This window comes from Batrachochytrium dendrobatidis (genome assembly GCF_000203795.2).
Source record: "Batrachochytrium dendrobatidis JAM81 unplaced genomic scaffold BATDEscaffold_10, whole genome shotgun sequence".
Lineage (NCBI taxonomy): Eukaryota > Fungi > Chytridiomycota > Chytridiomycetes > Rhizophydiales > Batrachochytrium > Batrachochytrium dendrobatidis.
Window position 1 is genome coordinate 649,914 of NW_006281108.1, and position 25,557 is coordinate 675,470.

Genomic DNA, 25,557 nt, shown 5'->3' on the forward strand with positions numbered 1-25,557 from the left:
ATTGTTTCTTGGTGATAAACAGTATGATTCACACAGACTATAGCTTAAAACTGAAATAGTATTTTTTAAGTCTGTATTTTCTGTTATTGTACTGTCAACTCGCAGATAGGGTTGCAATCTAGTTCAAAGAGCAGAGATTGCATGTTTTGGGAGAATCGTTTTCATGCCAATCACACATGTTTGATTGTAAGGTGGAATAAACTTTCACTTTACATTTTTAAAAGTCCAAGGTTCATATTCAAAAAACATGATTGAATGCTGCAATTTTATTGAGACTACTACCAATAATGTAAAATCTGTGATAGAGACAAAGTAATATGTGCTAGGATTCTGATCATCAAAATTGCTTTAGATTTGAGGAGTTTTATGTCATATTCAAGTTATATTACTTGATTCGATTTGTCCTAAAAATGTTTCAAAATTCATATTTATAAGATCATGCAACCTCCTTTCTGTTTGGATTTTCCTGTCGATTTTCCCTTGGCATCTGTTGATTTGGAGTATTTTCTACATTCTCTAACTAGCTCTTGAAAAGATTCTTCAACGTTGATGTTTTCCTATTCATATTATAATGCAAATGTGACAGTCAGCACGCGAAACTGATCCATTGGCCAAGGCGTGCATTTATGTAAATTGAAAATTCGGATTACCTTTGCAGATGTGCTCAATAATGGAATCTTGACCTCTTGACAAAACTTTTTGACAGTTTCAATGTCTACTTCAATTTGATCTTTGGGTAAATCCTAAATAATCAAAGTGTTAGGTTTTATGGATAAAATTAAAACTGCAAACAATCGGGTTGATTGACAGACTTTAAATCCAAGTATAACCTACGCATTTGTTTGCACAGATAACAAAAGGCACTTTTCGGGTTTCCTTTAGCTTCATGATTTGCTCTCGAAGTTGTTTTACTTCTTCCAAACTGGTTTTGTCATTTACGGCAAATACGAGCAAAAATCCTTTTCCATCCTTTAGATGCTGATCTCGCAAGGCTTTGTATTCATGCTTGATTCGCAATCACCGAAAATGAAATGAGTATCAGGTTAATGATTAAATTGTTTTGAATTTTTGTCTATGGGATTGAAGACCATTCAATGCGTGTGTTTTAGAATAACATATAACGATTGTTGTCACGATTTACCTGTCCAGCAGTATCAATAATGTATGCTGTGCATACAGATTTGTCTACAGTGACATTTTTGCGATAATTTTCCTCTGATTACAAGTCATGTCAAAAGTATAACACAATTAAAGATGGATTAACTGGCAATCATTCAAAGACAGACATTTGATCAATCCAAAAAGGATCAAAAAAGCTATGATTTGGGTGCATGCATGTGGATATCAAAACATCATACCTATGGTCGGATCATATTCGTTTGTGAATTCGTCTTTGAGAAATCGGACAGTCAAGCAAGATTTTCCTACACCACCAGATCCAACAACAACCTGATCAATGCACATCCACGGCGAATTTTTACCACAGATATTGGTTTCGTTGCAACAAAGCGTGGTAAGCCAAAAGTAAATAGCATGTATAGAAAATGCATCATACAAGGTATGTGTCAGTCATTTGTTATATAGGTTGGTCATGGATACTAATACGATACTGTAATGATATCTCTACATAATAATTGGTAATGGCCAGTCATTATGTGCCTCTACAATTTCTACGCCATTCGACAATTTTATATTGTTCAAAATCCCCAAAACACCAATATAGCAGTGGCATAATTTCACATATGCGCTCCAAACCACATCCCAAAGCTTTTGAAAATAGCCAATACGTTGCTGAAAAGTGCAGGACTCTTACAAGTTCGTGGACCTCTGCGTGCGTTGTGTTGTCACCCTTGGCGGCCATACTATTTTTTATAGTTTAAAAGACTATTCAGATGTCGCGATATGCAAAGACCACTTGGTATTTCTGCGCGAAAAAGATTGAAAGAAAGCAGCCAAGTGCAAATTAGGTTGAGCAATCCAAGAGATGTAAAAAGTTGAATTACAAAAATGTGTAGTTGATATGATGTATAGATGGTAGAGATACACGCTAGTGTCAATAGACAGACATGCAATTGTAAGCTGGTTGATAAATAAGCTATTTTATCTCAATGGTATCTTACCCAACTTGATTCCGAGTCACGTCTGTTAAAATCCTGGGCAAAGATGGATTAGGATTTTCAGCAGTACTATTAGTCAATTTCAATTTCAATAAAATCAATTCCATTTTTAAATTCCATGACAAATGTGGCCCAATCTACAATATATACGCCAAACCAGTCAATCTAATTTGGGCATTTTGACTTGTAAATTCCTTAAAATAGCATGTGCTAGTGTCAATAAAACCATCATAGTACTGGTTACAGTTTGTATCAAATCATGTATAACTAGTGATTTTATTAAACATAAATATTGTCAAGGCTTTGCGAGTAGCAAATGAAAGGTACAACATAGTCTATCGCATCTGAAAAACAACCATTACTATCAGCAGAGTAGACAGAACACCGCAGATAAAAATAGCAGCCGTTCCAATACGAATATGGGCTACATCTACTGCATTGGATGTTGGTTTACTAGTTTTAAGAGTAGCTTTGGAAGCAAAAAGGTTTGTAATTCCAGAGATGGAGTCCTGTACAAATTCAGTATATTAATTAAATTAGTCAGCTTTAATACAAAAGTGGATTGATGTGCTTTGATGACTATCAAGCATCAGTATGAGCTCTTACATCGTATTGTGAGTTTTTTCTATTGTAAGAATCAGTCGTGGAATTGCTGATTCCATTCGACAAAGCCAAAGCGCCAAAAGGCTTTTTCCGGTTTAAAAATTGTCGATCATGGGATATTGGAAAACCGGAATTTGATGAGAATGAACCTTCTCGGGTAGGAAAATGCCTAGCCGAGTGACCACTACTCCCAGTCATCCCAAAAGCAGGTCGATGCATGCTGTCAGAAAACGAGGCTGAAAACGGCAGCTTTGTCTTTGGCGGCAAAATCCGTGGTCCACGAACTTGCATATGCCACGGAACAGGAAATTGTGGACTTTGAACTGAAAAAAGATTAGATGATGACTTTTTAGTTGTAGATCCAAGTGGACCTTCCCAGTCCATTGTAGCTGTATTCTCTGTATGACTATTTGTACTGCGCTGCTGTCTCCAAGATGTGCCATCTTCAAACGAAAGAGCATCTAAAGCATTGGATGATGAAAGTAATTCGCTTGCTTCCTCGATATTGAAATTCAAAGGTTTAATGGTGGATGCAGACAAGTTGGTTTGAGATGCAAAAATATTGGATGTTGATGCTTTGTTTGAAGATTCAAATGCAGACTGGCGCAGAGATGACTGCGATTTCAAGGGACTAGGTCGTTGAAGTTTGGCATAGTAAGCACTATTTTGTAGCTCACCAATCGCTCGTTGCGAAATAGCATACCGCCAAATTTGATTGAATGGCACTATAACCAAAATAAGACGAACTATTGAAATTAAAACAGTCTAAAACAATACCAATAATTAGCTATATACTCGAAAAAATAAGAAACAAAACAGCTTGTCATACAATGTTTAAAATCGTCAGAGCGTGTATATCAATAGGCGTTGATGATGAATCTAAAACAGTATCGATACTGTCTAAATAATTCATGCGCACAAGATACGCGCCAGAGATTACTGATGTAGCAGGAAGCACCTAATTCATTCAAATCATATATAACAACGCGTTAGAATGATTTTAAAATGTGCTGGTTGTTACGAGATTGATCCGAAACTCTTGAACATACCCATAAAAAACTATATGATATCGGATGATGTTTTGGCTGAATAAGAATGGTAGATGCGTTTTTGACACTCATACATGATAGACCAGATGCCACCCAAACAAATATCACTTTAACCAATAGTGAAAGATCTACAGCGATGAGTGATTCAGATAGTAGCTTAACATCTAGAGATGGTACAAAAATATTGCAGCAATTATAAATTAACCACCAGATAGTAATATTACTGCTAGCAATCAAAACGCACTAGTAAAGGTGACACTACCGGTTTCGTATCTGATCATTATGCCCAATATACACAATGCCACGATTCCAGTCAACAAACGAGTAGCTTTCTGTAGTCGATATGAAGAATTGGAGCACAATGGTACACAAGTACTGTTTTGCACATCATTTGGCTGACGAGAATCTGAAGAAAAAGGATTGAATTGACTAGTATTCCGTAAACAGTTGCGAACATGAGGTGCACAAAGACTGCATACTATTGGATAGCGAGATTCCAGTGATGTTTTATAGGATTTATAGCTTTCCTCCCAGCCATCCTATACAAATAATATCAAACCATCCGTTAGTACGAGACTCGGCCAACCCACAATCGCATGCCCATCAAAGCTGATGGATAAATGTTATCAAGTGAAATATACCCCTTCTGGCGGATCGTAATCTCGGAGAATATCTGCAACTAGCTGCTGATTATGTATACAGTTGTCACAAAATACATTCTGGGAAAAGGCAGAACCTTTTATCTTGTTTGCAGTGAAATCCGAATGGCTGGAATGCTCCATAAATGGATTTTCTGGACCAGCAATATCACCGTTTTCATCATATCTGTTCACTGAGTCACAGGCCTTACATAGCCATTGTACTGTCTGTCCATTTGAGTTGATGATGATATTTTCCAAACCACTGTTGGATTGAACTCGCCATTGCTTTACAGTTCCACAATAAAAACAAACATGACTTATTTGCTGCACTAAATCAGTAGTGTACTTTAAAGATATTTTGTAGAATACAGCTATCCTAGTTGTCGCATACATGAAGATTTCAGAAACGATATACTTGAACTCCTGTAATGTGCATCTAGACTTACTTGTATGTCACAAATACAACCAAAGCCAAAAGACCGATTGCTACAGATGTTGAAGATATATCTGATGATTGAATTAGAAAAATGTTTTTATAAATGTTTGTAAAGCTGTCAATGCTATCATGCAAGGCACTTGTCCAGAGCAGCCCAGCTTTTTGTAGTATATCGTTTGGCCATGCATTGCCTAATTGCATTTGTAAACTTGCAAGTCGGATTAAAAAATCAACCTCTCAAAATAGGCTAAAAATGGTTTATTCAACATTTATTGTCAAATGATATCAATCGATTGCTTATAATGGATAAAAATGACAACATTTTTATATGTTAATTGAACCAAATAATGAATTTTGGGTAATATGAAGATATCTGCAGTTTATTGCGATGCAATCCAGAATAAATAACTGAATTGACAATCTACATACAGTCTAGCAACTACATGAAGCTAAGTGATAAATTTATTTTTATAAAATCCTATTTTCACACAAGTCATGGTTTTAAATTATATATTACAGTCGTATTCACGCAAAATATAACATTGTGACATTGAATGATTGGCATGAAAACGATTCTCCCAAAACATACAATCTCTGCTCTTTGAACCAGATTACAACCCTATCTGCGAATTGACAGTACAATAACAGAAAATACAGACTCAAAAAATACTATTTCAGTTTTAAGCTATAGTCTGTGTGAATCATACTGTTTATCACCAAGAAACAATCAATACATGAATACAAAAAGACTTGCATTTTACGTGAATACGACTAAATAATAAGATCAATTATCAGCATTACACTCATACCAAGATGCAATATGCTAAAATCAAGACTTGACATAAATTTCAAACCAATGTTTCATTCACATTACTCAGTCCCTGACATGAATTAAATATGAAAAAATATTCGCCAGACTATAATATCAAGTCATGATACAAAATTACTCTGCTGAAACACACTGATCTAACCCTCGTTCAAACTATTTCAGCCTAATCGTCCTCGCCATCATTCTCGGCATCATCATCTCCAGAAATTTCAGCATTTTCACGCTCCATCTTGGCCATAAGTTGTGCAAGCTCTGCATCGTCGGTTTCACTAACTGCACGTGGTTTCATCTTGACAACCAAGCTACCGTTAGACGCCTTGATCGTCTCTTCAATGGTGGTAATTGCTCTTTCCATGGTCTCAACACCCTCTACTTTTTCTAGTGAGTTAGTGATCATAACATAGAGTGGAGGCGCAACAAGTTTAATCTAGCCATGATCAGATGTGGATTTTTGCAATTTTAATCAAATGGTTAGCAATTAGTCAACACCATCTGTCATTTAGTATATTTGCAACATACCTTAATTGGAACTGCTGCAGTAGAACAGGCTTCACCAGCCAAAAGCGCAGCTTTGATGGCATCGATTCCATCATAGCCAAAACAGGTGCATTCAATATCTACATACAGTATGATCAACAGCTCAAAGAATATTACTAAACAGATCTATAAACAAAAAATCCTGCTCTAAACCACCCTATCAATGAATAAATACAAACCAGCACGAATCTTGATGGCTTGTGGTGTCAACCGTCGACGAATATTTCCGATTAATTCTCTCTTGACATTCAAGGGAAGATCAAAATCAGCAAAAATAGTCTCTGGCTCGCTATAAAACAAATAATGCATATTGTTTGAACAAGATGGTGAATTTCAAGTGAACACATTACAAGTTTAAAAGTCGCGACTCGACTGTTTCTCATCAGGAAGCAAAAAGTACGTACGTGAGCGCAAGTTTGAATACTTCATAGGCATGTCCAAACTTTTTGTAAAGTGGCCAGATCACCTGAGTGTAAAGATCTTCTAAACGCAGATTCAATTTTTCAGCAACATGACGAACAATTCCATGAACCTAATGCATTGGTAGATCCAGCCGAGTTTTAAACCAAAACAGATGAAAGGGTTGTATATAAACATTAGTTTATCAGTCATTTTTCTAGATTCAGTCGATTTAGATTTGAAGCTTACAGATTTGGATTTGTTGTATCGCTCTTCGCACTTTGCAACTTCTTCGGGAGATACTCTTCTCTTGGACAAATCAATATAACCTGATGATTTCAAAATAAGCAACATGATGTGTTAAATCAAAAGTAGACTATACTTCACAGCAAATCATGATCATGGAATTCTCATACTGCGCAGGTATGGGTTTAGAATTACGATAGATCTTGGACACAACATTCTCAATATGATATCAAACTAGAGTTGAAAGAAACACAAGGCAAAGCGACAGTCATTACCCTTTTCCTTGTCCACACGCAAAACCACAACGACCTCGTTACGACCAACACGGATCAATTTCTGGATTGAGCGAATACGACGGCGGGACAGTTCTGACAATAGAATCATGCCTTCAATATTATTGTATTCAAGCAGATGAACATAGGCACCCATTTCTGCGATCTGACGAACATTGACCATGACCAATGAATCGACTTCGGGATAGCGGTCTTCATACATTCGACATTGTAGGCGCGATTGCTGGGCAGCAAGAGCAGCCTGAGCAGCAGGAGTGTTTTTAGCAGCAGTGGCAGCAACAGCAGCCTGAGCTTCTGCAGATACAGTTGAATCAAAAGCAGGGTTCTGAACAATAGTAGAGCTGGTGGGGATCACAACGGACTCGACCTGTTCCTCGCCCGAGGAATACTCATCGTCATAGGAGTTCATGTTTGAGCTGAAATAGCATTAAAAACCATTAGCAAGAGCTAGCTTGAATTAAAAGTAAATGGCTCATCAACTAGCCTCATACTGAAACAGCAAGATGTCAAATACCTTGTGAAGATTGCTGATTGTCAAGGAAACAAAAAATTCAAAATTGACTCGAGTTTGGCGATATCGAGTTGAACGCTTTACTAATTTCTTGTTCAATTCGAGTGTTGGAAATCTCATTTTATGTTTTTTTTGTAGAAACTGAAATATTTGCAGAATATCATCAACACTAATCGAGTTGTCAATCAATTCAGTCGCTGTGTATTGTTTGATGAAATGTTTTCTTTTTGGAAATCAATATTTGGAATATTGTCTGGGTTAAATACACGGTTCAAGATTGGAATCTTGTAATTGGATCATGTATAGTTATGCAATCAATAGTATTGGTCATTCTAAACTCGGGTGTTTCAATCAATGATGTTCTATACACTGAGTATTACCGTGAATAGTCAAATCCAAGTATGCAAAGCACCTTGTCTTGGTATTACAATATTGTCGAGATCTGCATGACTTTAGTCTATTCATTTACGCAGCAATTTCCACGATCCTTTGCTCGACTTTTTACTAATATCTGAAGTCTTTTCAATCCGATGGCCATCTTCTACCATCCGACGCAAGATCCGAGCAACATTACTTGCATCATCAAATCCACAATGCTCTCTCCCTTCAAACACCATTCCAAGTCCCTTGAGCATCCCATCCAAATTAGTTTTTTCCTTTCCATACAACTCGGTATACAAGCTGCGGATATTGATGATCTTGCGCATAAAATCTGGTCGTTGAATATTGGAGTAGATGAACTCCTTTTCAAGGAAATCGCGCAAGTCCCATGGTCCATCGGTAACAAAAATCACCTCGTCTGTCAATGCGCTCACTCCGTCTGTCGATGGATACAAGGATAGCATCCACTCGAGAAAATCTGCAAACACTACAGTGAAAGGATCGGCAGCATCCGTTTGTTCCTGGGTAATTCCAGTAAACTGTTTACAAAAGTCGGTCAGAGTGGGATGCAAGATTGGCCTGCAATATCTCCGAAATGTCGAAACCTATTGATTGACAATTTAAATCAACATGTAAAAAGTAAGCCGAGTAATTCTGCAATGCATTGACCATCAATTGGCTACCGTTTCCATTGTGGTTCCATCGATCGCAATGACTGGAAACTCGATCACCTCGCTGGCAAAATCAAATCCAGAATCAGAATCACAAGTAGCTTCAATATCACAGACCAGATAAATCCTGTAGGGTTGAAACCTATTGATTATATTTATCAGACCGAGTCGAGCAAGAGTTTAGCAATGCAGGACCAGTCAGTGTTAGAATAGTCCAATACGATGTTGATACTAGCCTGGCGTCTCGTTCTGCCTTGACAGCTGCTTCCTGAGTTGCCTTCAACCTAGACTTGGCCTGTTTTAGCTGCTTGATGAGATTGGACCTTGAAACCTTGCCAATCGTAGACGATACATCAATACCGAGCTCCAGCAACTGTTTTTGCAGATCATTCATGCGAGATGCTGCGTCTTGTTCATTCTGGCTTGCAGCAGTTTCTGTATTTGTATCTTGGTTCATTCGTGGGAATCAATGTGCAGTGACGTCAGCAATCAAGCAATGACTGATTTCAAACTAATAGGTAATGTATATAAAATGAATCGAGTTAAATTCAGAATGCTTATAAATCTGATCAAATATTGTATTTACAAACTATAATTTTATTTAGACAATAATATGTAGTCAGAGTAGTACTGGACTCGACGATACATTTACAACTGTATTCACGTAGAATGGAGCACCAAACAATGATGTTAGAATACATGACGCTTTTATGAAATGATAATTCACACCAAACTTGCTCGTCACATGTGTATTCTGAGTTCTGACAAAGTTTATTTGGGGTTCTCATTTATTTTTGCATAAACTGAACAAATGTTCACATTACAGTTGCAGTGGATTGCGTAATGTATGACTGTCAAATGACGAGAAACGCCAGATTCAAATGGATTGTTTCAGTTCAAACTAAAGTTTAATTTGTATGCGTCATATAATGGTCATTGTCTTGAAAAATGTCAGTTTCTAGTAGAAAACCTCGACGAATATTCAACCATTTTGTATATCAAAAAACCCCAAAAAGTAATTGTTGTAAAATAAATATGATTGTTTTATTTAATAAATTTATATAATATTTCCTCAAAGTAGCGGGATGTTCAATCATCCAACAACTACTGAGGGTTTAGACCCGGTCAGTATTGACCGGTGTCTTCAAGCCTATTTACAGGCGCTTCGAACTAAGTGATTTGGTTGTGACCAACCGAGTCAACTTGGTGCAATAGCGCCTGCACGCTTTGCGGGCTGTTTCCCGAGATATCTCGGGAAACTCGTGCAAAGGCGGGAAAGCCTTTGCACTAACAAGGTCAACAAAGTTGACCGAAACCACTTTGTATTTGTGGTTAGCGCAGGGTTTGGTCCCTTTGCTGACCTTGTTATTGCCAACCAAAACCGCCGAGTATAGGCGGTTTTGTACAGCGACTTCTTGCGAAGTGCTGGGCTGGACTGGGGTTGCATTGCAACCTACAACTAATCAAAGTAATAATAATAACATCAAGTTAGTCAAAATAATGTTTATATTGGAATAATAAAGTTTAAATTAAAATGGCAAATTGAGTTTTCAACATTGATCTCAAATATGCCATAATTCAAAATGAATATCAAAAGTATACGAATATAATATATCAATCTTACCATTTACAGTCTTGTTGTCATGAGTACCCATAACAGTTGGTCTGGATTCAATGATTTCCTCAACAGTTGATGATGTGGATTCCGTGGTTTCTTCAACGACAGTTGATGATGTGGATTCGACAATTTCTTCGACAACCGTTGATGGAATGATTTCAACCTCGGATGATTGTTTTGAAAGACTACTGAACGTATAATTCAGTAGCCCATCTGAAGAGCTTCGTCGCATAATTGGATGTGGAGGTTTTGGAACCTCAGTGTTTTCCTATATCAAATAATGTTTTAGTCATTAAATTCAATCAAGTCTACCAACACGTAGCTTTTAACACTAGATGTTGGTCGATACATTTATAATATTTACAACAAGATGATTCAACTCACCTGCTCAAGAGCCAAGCTTTCCTCAAGGAGATCCAACTCCTTGGAGTCCTCTGCTATGGCTAGCAGAGTCCTCAAAGCGGCCAAAATGATTGGATTATTGTCCAAATACAAGCCAATGGCTTGGTACTCCTGTGGAGTAATCTTTAAACATACAATTCATAATGTTATAAAGTAAGTAACAGCACTATAATAATACAATAATACAATCAAGACATTCAAATTATACATATTAAATATAGTGCATCATTATAAAATACCTTTTCAAGAGCTACAGGAATTACTTGGTACATTTAATAGCAATAATAGGTGTGTTTGTAGAGACTAGTGATAAAGTAATAAAAGTAAACCTATAAAAACAATCACCACTGAGTGTTAATAAACCAAAACCATAATATATGCATGCACTAGTATCCATAACCCAATCAGGCTAGATTAAGCTAGTGTTACGATAGATAACACGACTTGCAATCTTGCTGATGATCCTAGTAAATATATATTGTAATAGTAACTTGCCTTGTGTTTAAACTATACAGACCAGACCAGAACAGGAAATGACCACACTTTATAAGCTTGAGCAAATCCTGCAAGACAATACAACTCGATTGACAACTTTAACAAACAATCATGACCTCAACAATGTCCAAATACTAGATATTTGTTGATAATGGACATGGAAATGGCAATGGCAATGGTCATGGCAGTGGTCATGGCAATGGAAATGATTATTCAAAATCTGATTGTTAACAATAAGCTTTTGCAAAAACATTACAGATTTATCAATCAACTATTTGAAAAACACAATACAATGTGCTTATGAGCTAAGCCATTTTCACCACCACAATGGATACGTTAATAGTCTGCAAAAACGTTTACAAAAATGCAGATACGCCATTGCACTTTCGGAGCTAAAGATTAGCATAATGGCGAATCAAGTTGCATTGAATTGTACTGCATTGCATTGTATTGAATGGCGAATCAAATTACATTGAATGGCATTGCATTACATACACCCGATTACAATCAGAACAATCCAATACTCAATCTAAACAATACTCGATAATGTCGAGATATGTTCGAGCCGAGTGCTAAATACAAAATCGTGAAATCCAAGCATGTATAATACAATTCACAAACTACATTATTTTACTCTCGACCATTTTAAACCTTGTTGGCGATCCAACATCTACTCACTCAAACCTATACACCTAAATACGACGCAATCTTCATATACATATCATTGATGGCTAAACAGAAACAATACGCAACACAAAAAACAATTAAAACAAAATATTTTGATTTTCGGATATACACAACCCATTGCAACGTTTGTTTGAATGGAACAAGATTGAACGGCTATTTCTTTATTGAGGTGATACTTGGTAGATACATGATTGATAAACTGCCAGAGTATTAAAATAGACACACATGTCTGATTCGTAACATACTCATATTATCACTCCATTCCGATATCTACACTCGAGCAGTATCACCTGTTTGATAAAGAAATACATTATTATAAAGATTGGTGTTAGTTCAATATCTATAATCAACACCACAGGCCAAATCCAGATTCATATGTCGTTGAGCATCATACAATGTATTGCTTACAGTTTCCAACGCCAACTGGTAATCATCTTTTTATAATAAATACCAGTTGCAATGTCCTGTCTGCTACTGCATCGAGTCTAGTCGCAACTAAAGAATAAGTGGTGCATATTACAATATAAACATGACAGTTCAAATACTCACCATACAGAGTAACTGGACTGAACATGATTACACAACAGCATGCTGTGTACCAAGTCGTTACTGGATAAACAACCATCAGTTAGGTGCAGACCATTGTCATTCACCAGATTAGATGGCACATTCAGACAGTAGCAATATATCCACCAACAAGTATGTGTGCTATTTACACTATTAATAGCTTATACACTTTGTGACTACACTTGAAAGTACAGTGTGTTGGCCATTGCAATTACTTTACTGTAATACAACAGTTTGATAATCAAACTGGATAGTTCAAGTTGGATAAAAGCCAATACGCGCTTGAATGTCGAAACAAGTCGAGAAATCCTTGAACCAAGTCACAGTACAGTTGTTGGATTGAGCATCTTGTGCTGTTTATGTCAAAAATGGTTGTTAGGCAAGCATAACAATATTATACTGGCAGCTGTATTGACGTAAAATGGAACTTGTATTGCAGTGACTATTTTATTTTGGAATAGGCAAATGGTTGAATTGTTGCAACTTTCTACCAGATTGTCATGTTTAATTGTTTAAATACGTTTGCGTCTAGTTCAAGAAACCAATCTCAGCAATACAACTACACATGCCAATCACCACAATACCAATAAACCGAATAATCATTGCATGAGACTGGCTATTTATTATTCACTGACACTTTTAATGTTTCATTTGTGAATACGACCAAAACAATTTCAAGTTAAACACATGCATACCTGAGGGTGTTTATATGAACACATTCGGACGTTGTTCAATTCATATTTCATTCCACAAAAACAACCAGATCTTGTTATTTTAACCATATTGGTTAAACAATTATCGAGTGTACTTGACTATAGCTCTGCGTGGTCAATCCAATTTCAAAAATAGTGTGCTTGCTTTGAATTATTATCCATTGTATTGTATTTGGAGTCTCAATCTGTCTCTACAACGCAATATTTGTTCCAATAATGTGCGATTATTGGGATTTGAATACTATCTTGGCCGAACAAACAGTATGTGGTTTGTAGAACCCAATGTTTGAATATTATTGAATGAATCCATACTGTGCTTTACGGCACCACTATATAACTCAGATTAATCAATACAGTTTGAAATGCTGTTATTAACCAATTATATTGACCATTTACTTGCTATTTGACATTTATAGAAAGTAAGATGCCACGTTAAACTTCCTGCGTATGGTTACAGTTTTTTAGCTGGAGCCAAAGACGATAGTGTAAGCAAACTCTATTTCAATTACAATTTTTGATGGAGGACGTATGTCGGATTCTGTAGTGTTAATTCATTGACTATCTGAAAATTAAATATAAAATCATGTGTTTTTATGGTCACTGTAGCTTCTCGTAAATTCTATTATTGATATTCCTTTTTGGATGGGAAAACCATTAGCACTCCAGTAGGTTACATTACTAGCTGGAATATCGCGATTAGTGATTTTCAATTGATGGATCAACTGAGTAGTGTCTCATGAACAATGTGTTTAGGGCTGTCGTTGATCTAGAAATTCCAACATGCTTCAGTGATGCAGTTCAAGATGAACTACTAGCTTCTCCGGTTTGTGTCAAAATATCGCTACATTGCCCATTCTTTTTCAAATTCTTTGCAGATCTGCTTGGAATTCTGTAAGTGTATCTACGTGCTGTACATAAAAACTGAATATCAATTGCATGCTTTCTATATATTTGAACATTACTGTAGAGTGTAGTTTGAATTTAAATTGGGTCTAACATCAAGACTATAGTGAGATTCGACGATCATTTGTGGAATTGGTCACCAAGACATTTAAATCACGACTGTGTCTCTTGAGTGATTATACCATGACGTCGCGTCTTGGATCAGAGCAATCGGCGTTTGTGCAGACGCTTGATGCAACTGAACGACATTGTAAGTTACCTTGAACAGTGTTGCTGATGAGTATATGTATAGTATTGGGCTATTCCAACTTATATTTGATGATTCCATTTGAATACCAGTGTATGAAGCTGGACTTCAATCAGCAGAAGCTCTTTCTGCATGGCAACGGAGAGATCATATTCGCAGAGGAACATTACAAGTGCAACGCCAGCTTCAACAGCAACAGAAAAATAAGCGAAGGAGAATGCACTGAAAATAAAATAATTATAAGATATTCATTCATGCATGTTCAAGGGCTCTGGGAATGTTTAAAAGCAGTGAGCGAGTACAGGTTATCAGCTATATTCCAAGTTTGACCATCTTGGTTTTTTTCTTTCCACCATTGCCTCGCGATGCCAATCCCATTATCGACGAGTCTCCGTTGAATTTTCTCTTCTTGTTGGCTCCGCCCATATGGCTAGATGTACCCTCCACAGCTCGAATATGTTTTTTGGCAACGTGCATCACACCATCCTTGATACGGCCAATGGATCCGACAATTCCAGCGTCGGCACGTTTACCAAATCGAGACTTTTTACTGTTTTTCGTGGTATTTCCTCCAGTAATTTGGGTTTTGAGTGTGTGATGATACATACCACTATCTTTTGCTTCTTGAATTTTTTGGCGAGCACGTTCTTCAGACTTTTTTGCCATACTGATCCTTATTGGCAGAGGAACTTTTGGTGGTTTTGGCGCCTTGATTAAACCGTATTGTTTGAAACAAGAAAACAAGCAAATTATCAAGTTGGAATCAGATTTTAGTTGCAAGACATAGTATCATCAGTATGAATAAAGTACGATAAGCTCATGATCTACCTTGCCGCCAAGCTCAACCATCTTAGCTCGTTGATAGTTGACTCGGTCTTTTCCTGTTAGTTCCGATGAAGCTATGGCAATTGAATTTATAAAAGATTGATAGAAAGTATTAGTTGCATATTAATCGTGTACATTCTAGATTTAAAATCACTCAACTATACTGCTCTACCAACTTTGACGTTTTGAGTAAATCGTATAGTTTTCTATCATTCTCCTCATCCTCCCTACAGTAGACAGATTGCATGTTAGTATATAGTCATGACTGTGATCATGGTTCAAGCATCAAGACATTTAACGACTATAGATCCAAAACTTACTTTTCTTGGGTGAGTTGTTTTGATGATGGCTTAGCTCCACTCAAGCTTCGTCCTGCAACCTTGTGAATTTTTGAGCTCTATTAAAAATTAATAAAGTGGTCAAAAAGGATAGTTACTATTTCTAGTTTTCATATTTTGGACTGATTAGATTATTGACTTCAAATGAAACTTGGATTTACCATGAATGCACGCCATTCACTTTTGTTTTTTGAAAAGGACGATCGTCCACTGTTGGAGTCATCAAACACTACAACGGCTACATCATCGGCTGTTGATGTAGGTTTATGATTTATGGACTCGTCTGAATCGACATTGGTTGACGTCATACTTTCATCATCGCTTGGAAAATCACAGTCATCTTCAAATTCTTCGTCACTACGCAAGTCTTCTACAACTAATTTTGAGCCCAACAATGATTTATAATCAGACAACTCCATATTTTCTTGTTCTGTCGACATTTGAATGTTGCGTGTCTCGTCCACATCGTTGATAAAATCTTTTCTATAATTTCATAGCCATCAATAGTAGCCATAAGATGGTGTTTACGAAAATATTAGAGTATATTGGATTTAGAAAAACAACAAACACATGATGCATCATACGCTATAGGACTGTCTTCAAACAAATGACCAAATTGAATGTCCATGGCAGCCTCAAGTTTTGCAGCTGCGATTGAAGCTTGAGAGTCCCTTTCATTTTTGATTGATTTATCTACAGTGTTTTTTGATTTAATCTGACTAGCCTTTGCATGTGATTGCTTAGGGAGCGACTTTGGAGTTGGCATTGTCAAGAATTGCGACTCGAGTTGAATTGGCCAAGAAAAAACAACCAAGACGTGATCCAAGAGCGAACACAATCAGCTTGTCCCGTGACACGCCACTTTAGTTGTTAAATCTTGAACTCGGCAATTCAAGGTTTGCCTGATATTGTGGTATATATCTACAATGGCAGACAAGACAGCTCTCACTGCTGGTGAAGAATGCCAGCAGGCTGCAAAGATCTTGAGTTCTTTTGCTGATCCAAGACAAGGCGCCATCACGGCTGCATTTATTACAACTGCCATGGGTCTTGCTGTTTTCAAAGGCGACCAAGGTGTTGCTATTGTCCGCTTAAAGACTCAAGGTAAACCTCCAGCCCAGCTGATGACTAAAAGCTTACACCGATATTCTTTGGCTTTGAAATGTGTAGACTATTATTTTGTATAGATATGCTATTTGGTGAATATATTTCATTTTCATTTATACTCTGTTGAATCGTCGATATATGCAAAGCAGTCTACATTTACATGTATAGGCAGACAACTAAGCTAATGCGACTAATTTTTCGACAACATGCAAATGCATGCCTATAAGATGTTTATTTCACGGAATGCCTCAATCTCCGAAGCTATCCTTGACAGTCTAGTGACTACTGTTGCTAATCATATCCAATTTGTGTTTACCAGAATGGTCTGCACCTTGCGCAATCACATGGGAAAATGCTTCTGGAACCATTCAGCCTGGACAAGAAACAGTGCTTTTATTTATGACAGAGAAGAGCATATTCTCACTAGTTGGTCGTACCCCTTTAGTGCTTAACCGAACTCATGTGTTTCAGCCTGGCCCTCTATATGGAAATATTCTTGATCTAAATAGTAACACGGATGTGTACGCTTATGTGCGCTATAACAATGGATTCACTCCTGCCGACTTGATTTCTGCTCACATGTCTGGATGGTCTGTGCGTGAGGATCCACCACGGCATGGTCGTTGGCACGGAAAAGATGCAACTTGGTTTGATGTACTCACTAACAAGATTACTGTAGATCGTAGTAGTGTTGGGAATGCGCTCTACCTTGTGTTGAATATGGCAGCTAGCAATAGTGGGAGTGCCAACCAATCTGGCGAGCATAAAAATGTGGCAGATTTGAGCAAGCTTTTAGCTCCTGCTGCAACCCAGCCTTTACAACAACAGTTGCCTGGAGGGGCTGGATCTATGGGATTGCCACAAGATCAGATTTACTCTACACAACAACAGCCTAGCTCACTGGATCCACAATCACAGGCATTATATCAACAACTTCTTCTTGAGCAACAACAACAGCAAATGTTTCTTCTTCAACAGCAGCAACAACAACAACAGCAGCTCATGATGCAAACCCAACAACCAATCGGTATGTCCGGTAATTCTCAGATTATGTTTAATAACATGCAGCCACAGCTCCTACAACAGCAGCAGCAGCCTTCCATGGTAGGATATGGAAAATTCATGCCTCAACAATTTATGCCTGGAATGCCAGCTCAAAACCTTACACTGCAACAGCAGCAACAGTATCTCCAGAATAACCAACACCAAATAAACGGCCAAAATGCCCAGTCTCAGCTAAACGGTATAAACCCACAACTGGGTCAAGGTGGTCAAGCCTGGAGCAGCCACGGCATGTAAATTCTTGTGAATACTTGAATTGTGACCCAATAATTAGCTTTAAAATGCCAAAAGAAATCGCTACAATCCATCACTCCCCTCATCATTTACGTACTTTGCTGCTACCAAATATATATATTGGTAAATCCTACACAAAGCCATTCGTGTCATTTTGATAAGGTTTATTATGCCTCATTTTTGTTTGTTTCGACCACATAATGATTTTGATTCAACGTCCTATTTTGAAAATTGCCACCAACTGGCTATTTTTGTTTTTTTGCAATGTTGATCACACTCTATTCAAATTATTAAAAGGAGCGAGTTTAAATCCATAATTTTTTTAATTGACTCGGTATATATAGCGTTGAGCCAAGCAGTTAATGAGACAGTTTGATTGCTATCAGCAGTAGCAACATGCTTTTACTGACGACATTCAAAGCGCTGGCGTGTTTGAGCAGCAATTCAATGTGCACAAGTCTGTTTCAACCAAACCAATGACAAGTCAGATCATCTTGTCATTGATTTGGTTGATTTTACCATTATATTGTCCAGATGATCACAACTAGCGACAATAGAAACATAAATATTTATATTTCAATAGTTCAATTCCGACATTCTGATGTTACAATCCAATTACTATTTCAGCCTTTTTGAAACTTTTATTTTTTGTAAAACTACACGATTGATTCTGTTGGCATAAATAGTCGATGTCATGCAGAGTTCGCATCAAAACAAGATCAACACCAAATTTGACAAACTGGCCATATCAACACAAAACGATCAATCAAAGTTTCATTCAAATACACTTTTGATATTTACAAAACATACGAATCAAGTCAGAGTGAATACTTTTCAAACGCACGATTCTTCATCTCACTGTTCTCATGTCTCTGTCACTAACTGTGATGAGTTTTGTAAAAATCCATCACGTGTTTGAGTTCGGACAAAATGCTGAAAACTTGACCAATTCTAGCCATCGAATCGAATATGGAACAGGACGAGCATATGACGGACTCGGATCTTGCTGGGAATACTGATCATGCAGTGATGGATTCACAGACTACTGATCATGCAGTAATGGATTCACAGACTACTGGTTCTGCCTTGGACACTGCTGCATCTTTTGGCACAAACCACACAACCGATCCTACCATTACAAACGAATCATCAACACTCACTCATCAAGTGATACTGGATCAAACTGCTGCTTCTTCTGCTCTTCGATTTTCCTCTGACGTATCTTCTCCTGCTCATCCAATCACTAATTCTAATGCTGTCGAATACACACCTTTTCTTACAAGTGATTATGGCTTGGCTACTTCTCCTCTCTCCCGACCTGTTGGTAAGTCCAGTTTGTTTGTATTGAGACCCACTGTCATGTGTCCTTTCAACTAAAGTCGCTTTATAATCCAATGTTGATTATCAACTTGTTTTGTTTACAATTTGATCAATGTGAACCATTGTGGATGGGTCATTACTGTAAATTGCATTCTTTTTAACCATGCAATTTTGAGCATTTTACTGCCAAGTGTTGTTTCAACTGCATCGATCAACGATATTAACTTGCATTTTGGGTTTTATAATTGAAATCTTCATTTCTTACATTCAATAAATTCAAACCATCTCAATCAGTCAGCACTCCTGTAACCAGGAGATCTGTTGGAACTTTTGGTCGTCTTGGATCTGCAATCGGTTCATCCCAAGAACTTCTTTTCTCAAACTTGCGATCTGGCGATGCTGGATCTTCATTCGCCTCAAAATCTGTATCCTCCACTCCCAGGAGTCGTCGTGGTGATATTAATACTACTGGTGCTTTGGATCGCTATCTTGCTAATACAGATATGCGTGTTTCTGCTCCTGTTTTGGCTGATCCGCTCTCTATTAATGATATGTCTCGTCCTCCGATTCCACTGGCAAGCAACCTTTCTTCAGGACTCATGACCGATCCAGTTGAAACCCGTAAGCTTATCTGGGGCACCACTGTCAACATCGAATCCTCCATGGCAATGTTTCGTGACTTTATTCTCAATTTTACTATTGCCCACAAGCTTGAAGGCACGGCTGATGCAGTGATTACTGACGCTGATCGCATGCCGTTTTATGATCGGCTACTGCGTCATGTATGTCTTTATAATTGACGGTATTTTGAATCCAATTGATTTCAGAGTTGCATTCCAAATTTTTAACATTTTTATAGCTTAATACAAATGACGTCCACGATATGAACCTTGACTGCACCAATCTTGAAGCATATCCGCCTGCTCGTCGTCTGTATCAGCAACTTGTCAGGTATCCGCAGGAAATCATTCCACTCATGGATCATACTCTTACAGACATTTATCTGGAAAAATTTGAAGACTCGGACCTTCCAATGGGTTCCACTATGCGCGTTCGTCCTTTCAACATTCAACGCACTGTTAATTTGCGAGAACTTAATCCTTCTGGTATGCACTTGCTATGATTGATATGTAAAGTTGATTTGATTCTTTTTAATACGCATGTTGTATTTATCTGCTAACTAAACATTGATATTAGATATTGATCAGCTGGTTACCATCAAGGGATTGCTCATTCGAAGCTCGCCTGTCCTCCCGGATTTGAAAGATGGTAAGCATATTGACTAGACGTCATGTTTGAACTACATTCGGTCGACTAACTGAATATTTCATTTTTTGTCTTGGATGCTCAGCCTTCTTTCGCTGTACGTCTTGCGACTGTTCTGTCGAAGTGAATAATGACCGTGGTCAGATTCGTGAGCCAACAGTGTGCCCTTCCAATGAGTGTAAAATGAAGAATTCCATGCAATTAATCCATAATCGCTGCTTGTTTTCTGATAAGCAAATTTGCAGACTTCAAGAAACACCAGGTAATACAATTGCTTTGATTGTACTCAGTATAGTTTATTAATATTACTGGCATTTTATCAATTAAAATTACAAAAAAGATCAAACCCCGGATGGCCAAACGCCATATACTGTTTCCCTTTGTGTTTATGATGATCTCGTAGATGTTGGAAAGCCCGGTGATAGGTACTTTTTGTGTTTGATAGAATGCTAATGTTTTTATGGTATTTAAAACTGACATGAATTTTTAGAATGGAGGTGACTGGTATTTTCCGTGGTGTTCCTGTTAGAACCAATCCTCGCCGTAGATCTGTCAAAGCTCTATTCAAGACGTACCTTGATGTTGTTCATATTAAACGAACAGATAAAAAGCGGCTAGGTGTTGATAAGAGTATTGGTGCCGAGAATGATATGGAAAACAGGTTTGGCTTTTTTATTGTCTCTATTTTCATATTTAGCATCCAGGTACAAACATAAACTAATACAATATATTTGCATTCAAATAATATTATATTCGGTATATAGCTTTGAAGAGACCGATGATATTCAGGATCAGGATGTATCGGACAATACTGAAGAAGAGATTCTAAAATTGGGATCTAGAACTGACCTGTATGAGATTCTGTCGCGTTCCATTGGTAAACGCTTGATTTTGAATATTTTGATTGGATGCTATAGATACGCTTCAATTTTATTTGTAAATAGCTAAAGCTTGAATGGTATTTACACTTTTTTGTTAGCCCCCTCCATTTTTGGAATGGAAGATGTTAAAAAGGGGACACTGCTACAGCTCTTTGGAGGTATGTTGTTCTGTTGATGAAATTAAATTTTTCATAATAGACTATATATTATATTAATGATGTTGATGTTTTCAACACTATTTAGGCGCTCACAAATTTTCCAAGTCTAACAAAAGCACACCTCGCATCAGGTACATGAGTTGATCAATGTCACTGATTTGGGTTGATTTGCTGCGGATTACCATTAAAAATTCAATTGGCGATAATTAACCAATTTAATGTCGACAACAGAGGCGATATTAATATTCTGCTTGTTGGCGATCCTGGTGTCAGTAAATCTCAGTTGCTGAGCGTAAGTCTACTGCTATATAATGTGTCGCTTAATCATGCGTTGTTGAGCCAAGCTATTGATTTACCTTTTACATGTATTTATTTCTAGTATGTTCACAAACTTGCTCCTCGTGGTATTTATACATCTGGTAAAGGTTCTTCTGCTGTTGGTCTTACCGCATATGTTACTCGCGATCCAGAAACTAGACAGCTTGTGTTGGAAAGGTGATTTTTGTTTAGATTTTTGTTTGATCAACCTGATTCTAATCATTATTTTTATAGTGGTGCACTAGTACTTTCTGATGGTGGTATCTGCTGCATTGACGAGTTTGATAAAATGTCAGACCATACTCGTTCTGTGCTTCACGAAGTCATGGTAATCATTTGTTTAGCCTTGTTATGTAAAACACTTGGAGTCACTTTTGTAACCTTGTTTTTGGTACGCCCAACCGTGTACATTAGGAACAACAAACTATATCTGTAGCCAAAGCTGGTATTATTACCACGCTCAATGCTCGCACATCTATTCTTGCATGTGCAAATCCCATCAACTCCAAGTTTGATCCCAATCTATCTGTTCCAGAAAATGTGAATTTGCCACCACCGCTCATGTCCAGGTAAGGCTTTTTGGCATTGTTTTTTGAAAATTATTGGTTTATCTCACTGTCATTTTTTGGTCTGAATATTTGTTAGATTTGATTTGCTGTATTTGATTTTGGACAAGCCTAGCGAGCGTGATGATCGTCGTCTAGCTCAGCATCTTGTTAGCATGTATCTGCATGTTCGACCAGATATTTCCAAGACTGATTTTGTTGTAAGAAACGCTTGCTCAACTGTCATAGTCTTGCTGACTTTGAAATGGATTTATTTTACTAAACATGCCTAATGCTTTTGACATGCAGCCTTTAGAACTGTTTACTAAATACATCAACTATGCCAAAAACCGTATTGAACCCCGTATCACTGAGGAAGCTGGTCAAGCCCTTCTCAATTTTTATGTTTCCATGAGGAAATCTGGCAGTCACGGAGGCTCAAACGTTGTTGTATTTACTACTAGACAGCTTGAAAGCATGATCCGCTTGTCAGAAGCACATGCTAAAATGAGGTAGACTTTGAAATGGTCGCAGTCATGATCTCGTGTCTGTAGTGATTCTTGGCACTAAGAGTATTGTTTACCTGGATGATTGTAGGCTTTCAGTTACTGTAGATCGTCAGGATGTTGAAGAAGCCAATAGGTATGTAGTAGCTTTTGTTTAAATGCCCGAATGTTTGATATTGCAATGTATTAATCTTGAAGGTTTTAGACTTGTTCTATCTGCCTTGCAAACTGCTGCCATTGATCCACGAACTGGTCGACTAGATCTTGATCTTGTTACAACTGGAATCAGTGCATGGGGTCGTAAAGTTCATGATCAAAAGCGTAGCGCACTTCGTCTGATGCTTCAAGAGTCTGAAAAGTCGGTGCTAGCATGGCCAGAAACCTATCGTTTGTTCACGGAGCAATCTGACGAGAAGATCAATGAAACAGAATTTAACAATATATTGCGGGATCTGATTGATGAAGGTTACATTCATGTATCTGGACGTAACAACACCAACAAGATCATTCGTAAATTAGGAGTCTAGCTTACAGTCTTGTCAGGAAAATAAACATGTTTATTATCAAATAAATTATCAACCTTGTTCCAGTCCAGTTACAATGAATCAATTGCACTATATCTGTATTTTGCAGTAATGTGAACAAGTCTAGTTGATTTAAACAGAAATCAAGATTAGCAACACGAGCTGTCCAAGTGAAGTTCAAAATTAGCTGCGAACAAGGTTTCCAAGATTTTCAAGATTTTCAAGATTTTTAAACCAAAGACCGACATGACATGCCCAACAGTTGTTGTATTGGTAGCAAATGGAACCGAAGAGATGGAAGCAGGTAAGACTGCATGAATCTACATATTCCATCGTGATAGTTCACTTGCTAATCTTCAACATGAATGTTCTATCTAGTCATTACCATTGATATTCTTCGTCGAGCACAAGTAAAGTGATGTTGAATTAGACCGACTGAAACCACTTGCACACTAACGTATCTCATTCAATATATGAAATGGTAATTGTTATTAGGCCAAAGTACTTGTGTGCTCATTGCAGGAAGAGAAGGTGATCGAGTGCAGTCGACATGTTCGTATTGTTCCCGACACTTGGCTCGCCAAGATTGATGCTGCAAATATCGATGCAGTTATTATGCCAGGAGGAATGGGCGGTGCCAAAGCTTTTTCTGAATCCAAAGATGTGCATCAACTCTTGAATCTGGCCAATACCAATGGCAAGCTGATTGGAGTCATCTGTGCTGGTAACTAACATTAGAATAATTCTAAACTGTTGGAATGGTTTGCTGATTGTTGATGTGTATGACCATCTCAATGTGTTGATAGCGCCTATCGCACTCAAGGCTGCTGGGATTTTATTTGGCAAACGACTAACTTCGCATCCGTCAGTTAAAGATCAGTTGGAATCCAACTATCAATACTCTGACGATCGTGTTGTTGTTGATGGCAACTTGATTACTAGGTAATATAAAAGTATTCATTGATTTTACTGGTAATTCAATCAGTTGGTCATTGTTTTGATTTACTCGAGTATGTATCTGTAGTCGTGGACCAGGCACTGCCATTGATTTTGCACTGGCTCTGGTAGAAAAACTACTGGGTGCTCAAGTTCGATCCAAGGTAGAAGCTCCAATGTGTATCTGCTAATGGATATACAATCTCATGTCACAGCAAAAATCAAACCGTTCGATTTATTTTTGGTAATTTAAACACGAATAAATCAAGTTTCTATCCTATTGCACTACAACAAGTCGAAATCGTCCAGCTGTTGTGATGGTTGCATCATAATTTAAAAAAATTCAATCAGAAAACCATATAAAGTGAATAATCGATTCGTGTAATGAGAGTGAAATGAATTACCTTGTCATTGTATTTCATAATCTTGCGCTTAATCTTGGATGTATCAACCCATGTAACAAAGTCTTCAAGATTACTAAAACCATCAAGTGGAGTTGAATTGTTAGTGCATAGTTTTTATGCATTTAGGTCAGATTAACAAAAAGTCTCAAAGTAGTATGATTTACCGAGAAACTAGATATGCTGGATCAGTCACTGCTTGAGGACCAACACGGATATGTCCTTGCTCTACGTAAATCACTGCTTGCTTGATGGTTTCTGCCATCTTAAGACGGACCATAACGACTGGCAATCGCCGTCTGTATTGTTTTCATAAAAAGTTGATGTAAATAAAACACTACTTGAATGTTTAAATTCAGACACTATACCTGCAGAATGCGGAAACAGTAATCTTTTCACATTGGGATAGAGACTTGGCAGCTGTGATGAGTCCCATGCGATAGAGTTTATCCAGCATAGCATCTGTCATTTTACTTCTCAGCGGATCTTTAGGATCCAGCATAGCCAATCGGTTTGTCAACTTTCTAATTTGTCCACATATTTGATTGTACCTGAATACAATGAAAACACATCAGTAACTAGATGACCAACCCAAACCATGTATTAATGCGTTTACAATAATAAAAAATAAATGGTTGACATTACTTGATGTAGTCTTCACGCCGTTGAATGTGGTATCTGCGCATTACAGCATTTTCACGGAGTGAAGGATCCGATTTATAGTTGACAAAGTCTACTTTTTTAAGAAGTTTCTGCTCGTGATGCTTGAATGCTCTGACCATATTGTTGAT

At 37.5% G+C, this 25,557-nt stretch overlaps 11 protein-coding genes across 11 annotated transcripts; 4 read left to right on the forward strand and 7 right to left on the reverse strand.

The window, feature by feature from the left end:
* Window positions 1-428: 428 nt before the first annotated feature.
* BATDEDRAFT_13091 (uncharacterized protein) lies at window positions 429-1,464 on the reverse strand (the record flags this gene model as incomplete). The annotated part of the gene is made up of 5 exons (XM_006680566.1): window positions 429-557; window positions 651-743; window positions 835-1,005; window positions 1,142-1,215; window positions 1,359-1,464. The coding sequence occupies 5 exons, from the start codon at window positions 1,462-1,464 to the stop codon at window positions 429-431; spliced, it is 573 nt and encodes a 190-aa protein (XP_006680629.1).
* A 910-nt stretch (window positions 1,465-2,374) lies between these two features.
* BATDEDRAFT_90471 (uncharacterized protein) lies at window positions 2,375-4,551 on the reverse strand (the record flags this gene model as incomplete). Its single annotated transcript, XM_006680888.1, has 6 exons — window positions 2,375-2,626; window positions 2,724-3,485; window positions 3,550-3,678; window positions 3,770-3,933; window positions 4,014-4,308; window positions 4,411-4,551. 6 exons carry the CDS (start codon window positions 4,549-4,551, stop codon window positions 2,453-2,455), a joined length of 1,665 nt encoding a protein of 554 aa, XP_006680951.1. The 3' UTR covers window positions 2,375-2,452.
* Window positions 4,552-5,838: 1,287 nt separating this feature from the next.
* On the reverse strand, window positions 5,839-7,352 carry BATDEDRAFT_30462 (translation initiation factor eIF2 subunit alpha; the record flags this gene model as incomplete). Its single annotated transcript, XM_006680693.1, has 6 exons — window positions 5,839-6,102; window positions 6,195-6,292; window positions 6,392-6,501; window positions 6,617-6,744; window positions 6,861-6,940; window positions 7,133-7,352. The coding sequence occupies 6 exons, from the start codon at window positions 7,350-7,352 to the stop codon at window positions 5,839-5,841; spliced, it is 900 nt and encodes a 299-aa protein (XP_006680756.1).
* Window positions 7,353-8,105: 753 nt separating this feature from the next.
* On the reverse strand, window positions 8,106-9,237 carry BATDEDRAFT_32150 (uncharacterized protein; the record flags this gene model as incomplete). Its single annotated transcript, XM_006680700.1, has 3 exons — window positions 8,950-9,237; window positions 8,726-8,855; window positions 8,106-8,647 (listed from the first exon to the last, which is right to left on the reverse strand). Coding segments are annotated over exons 1-3 (796 nt in total), but the record flags the coding sequence as incomplete, so codon positions are not given.
* Window positions 9,238-9,867: 630 nt separating this feature from the next.
* BATDEDRAFT_90555 (uncharacterized protein) lies at window positions 9,868-11,005 on the reverse strand (the record flags this gene model as incomplete). Its single annotated transcript, XM_006680889.1, has 4 exons — window positions 9,868-10,172; window positions 10,338-10,599; window positions 10,716-10,856; window positions 10,973-11,005. The coding sequence occupies 4 exons, from the start codon at window positions 11,003-11,005 to the stop codon at window positions 9,868-9,870; spliced, it is 741 nt and encodes a 246-aa protein (XP_006680952.1).
* A 2,406-nt stretch (window positions 11,006-13,411) lies between these two features.
* On the forward strand, window positions 13,412-14,571 carry BATDEDRAFT_90688 (uncharacterized protein; the record flags this gene model as incomplete). Its single annotated transcript, XM_006680811.1, has 6 exons — window positions 13,412-13,456; window positions 13,612-13,680; window positions 13,802-13,860; window positions 13,949-14,086; window positions 14,206-14,348; window positions 14,438-14,571. 6 exons carry the CDS (start codon window positions 13,412-13,414, stop codon window positions 14,569-14,571), a joined length of 588 nt encoding a protein of 195 aa, XP_006680874.1.
* Window positions 14,572-14,657: 86 nt separating this feature from the next.
* On the reverse strand, window positions 14,658-16,136 carry BATDEDRAFT_26631 (uncharacterized protein; the record flags this gene model as incomplete). Its single annotated transcript, XM_006680655.1, has 6 exons — window positions 14,658-15,053; window positions 15,174-15,244; window positions 15,330-15,397; window positions 15,491-15,567; window positions 15,670-15,991; window positions 16,093-16,136. The coding sequence occupies 6 exons, from the start codon at window positions 16,134-16,136 to the stop codon at window positions 14,658-14,660; spliced, it is 978 nt and encodes a 325-aa protein (XP_006680718.1).
* A 293-nt stretch (window positions 16,137-16,429) lies between these two features.
* Window positions 16,430-18,224, forward strand: BATDEDRAFT_35695 (uncharacterized protein). The gene is made up of 2 exons (XM_006680727.1): window positions 16,430-16,612; window positions 16,935-18,224. Exons 1-2 carry the CDS (start codon window positions 16,435-16,437, stop codon window positions 17,912-17,914), a joined length of 1,158 nt encoding a protein of 385 aa, XP_006680790.1. The 5' UTR covers window positions 16,430-16,434; the 3' UTR covers window positions 17,915-18,224.
* Window positions 18,225-19,830: 1,606 nt separating this feature from the next.
* BATDEDRAFT_12913 (MCM DNA helicase complex subunit MCM4) lies at window positions 19,831-23,432 on the forward strand (the record flags this gene model as incomplete). The annotated part of the gene is made up of 17 exons (XM_006680551.1): window positions 19,831-20,013; window positions 20,091-20,337; window positions 20,429-20,500; window positions 20,583-20,759; window positions 20,838-20,922; window positions 20,988-21,158; window positions 21,262-21,374; window positions 21,477-21,536; window positions 21,622-21,667; window positions 21,768-21,828; window positions 21,916-22,031; window positions 22,089-22,182; window positions 22,269-22,423; window positions 22,500-22,620; window positions 22,709-22,911; window positions 22,997-23,041; window positions 23,111-23,432. The coding sequence occupies 17 exons, from the start codon at window positions 19,831-19,833 to the stop codon at window positions 23,430-23,432; spliced, it is 2,271 nt and encodes a 756-aa protein (XP_006680614.1).
* A 243-nt stretch (window positions 23,433-23,675) lies between these two features.
* Window positions 23,676-24,556, forward strand: BATDEDRAFT_90689 (uncharacterized protein; the record flags this gene model as incomplete). The annotated part of the gene is made up of 5 exons (XM_006680812.1): window positions 23,676-23,733; window positions 23,808-23,839; window positions 23,925-24,153; window positions 24,236-24,371; window positions 24,454-24,556. 5 exons carry the CDS (start codon window positions 23,676-23,678, stop codon window positions 24,554-24,556), a joined length of 558 nt encoding a protein of 185 aa, XP_006680875.1.
* Window positions 24,557-24,650: 94 nt separating this feature from the next.
* BATDEDRAFT_26635 (snoRNA-binding rRNA-processing protein IMP3) lies at window positions 24,651-25,548 on the reverse strand (the record flags this gene model as incomplete). The annotated part of the gene is made up of 5 exons (XM_006680656.1): window positions 24,651-24,674; window positions 24,770-24,842; window positions 24,934-25,065; window positions 25,135-25,317; window positions 25,412-25,548. The coding sequence occupies 5 exons, from the start codon at window positions 25,546-25,548 to the stop codon at window positions 24,651-24,653; spliced, it is 549 nt and encodes a 182-aa protein (XP_006680719.1).
* Window positions 25,549-25,557: the final 9 nt, after the last annotated feature.

Bases quoted from the DNA above. Each gene is read 5' to 3' on its own strand.
- BATDEDRAFT_35695 (XM_006680727.1), top strand. From the start codon at position 16,435: ATGGCAGACAAGACAGCTCTCACTGCTGGTGAAGAATGCCAGCAGGCT. The intron at 16,613-16,934 runs GTAAACCTCCAG...TGTGTTTACCAG, and splicing joins TGTCCGCTTAAAGACTCAAG to AATGGTCTGCACCTTGCGCA.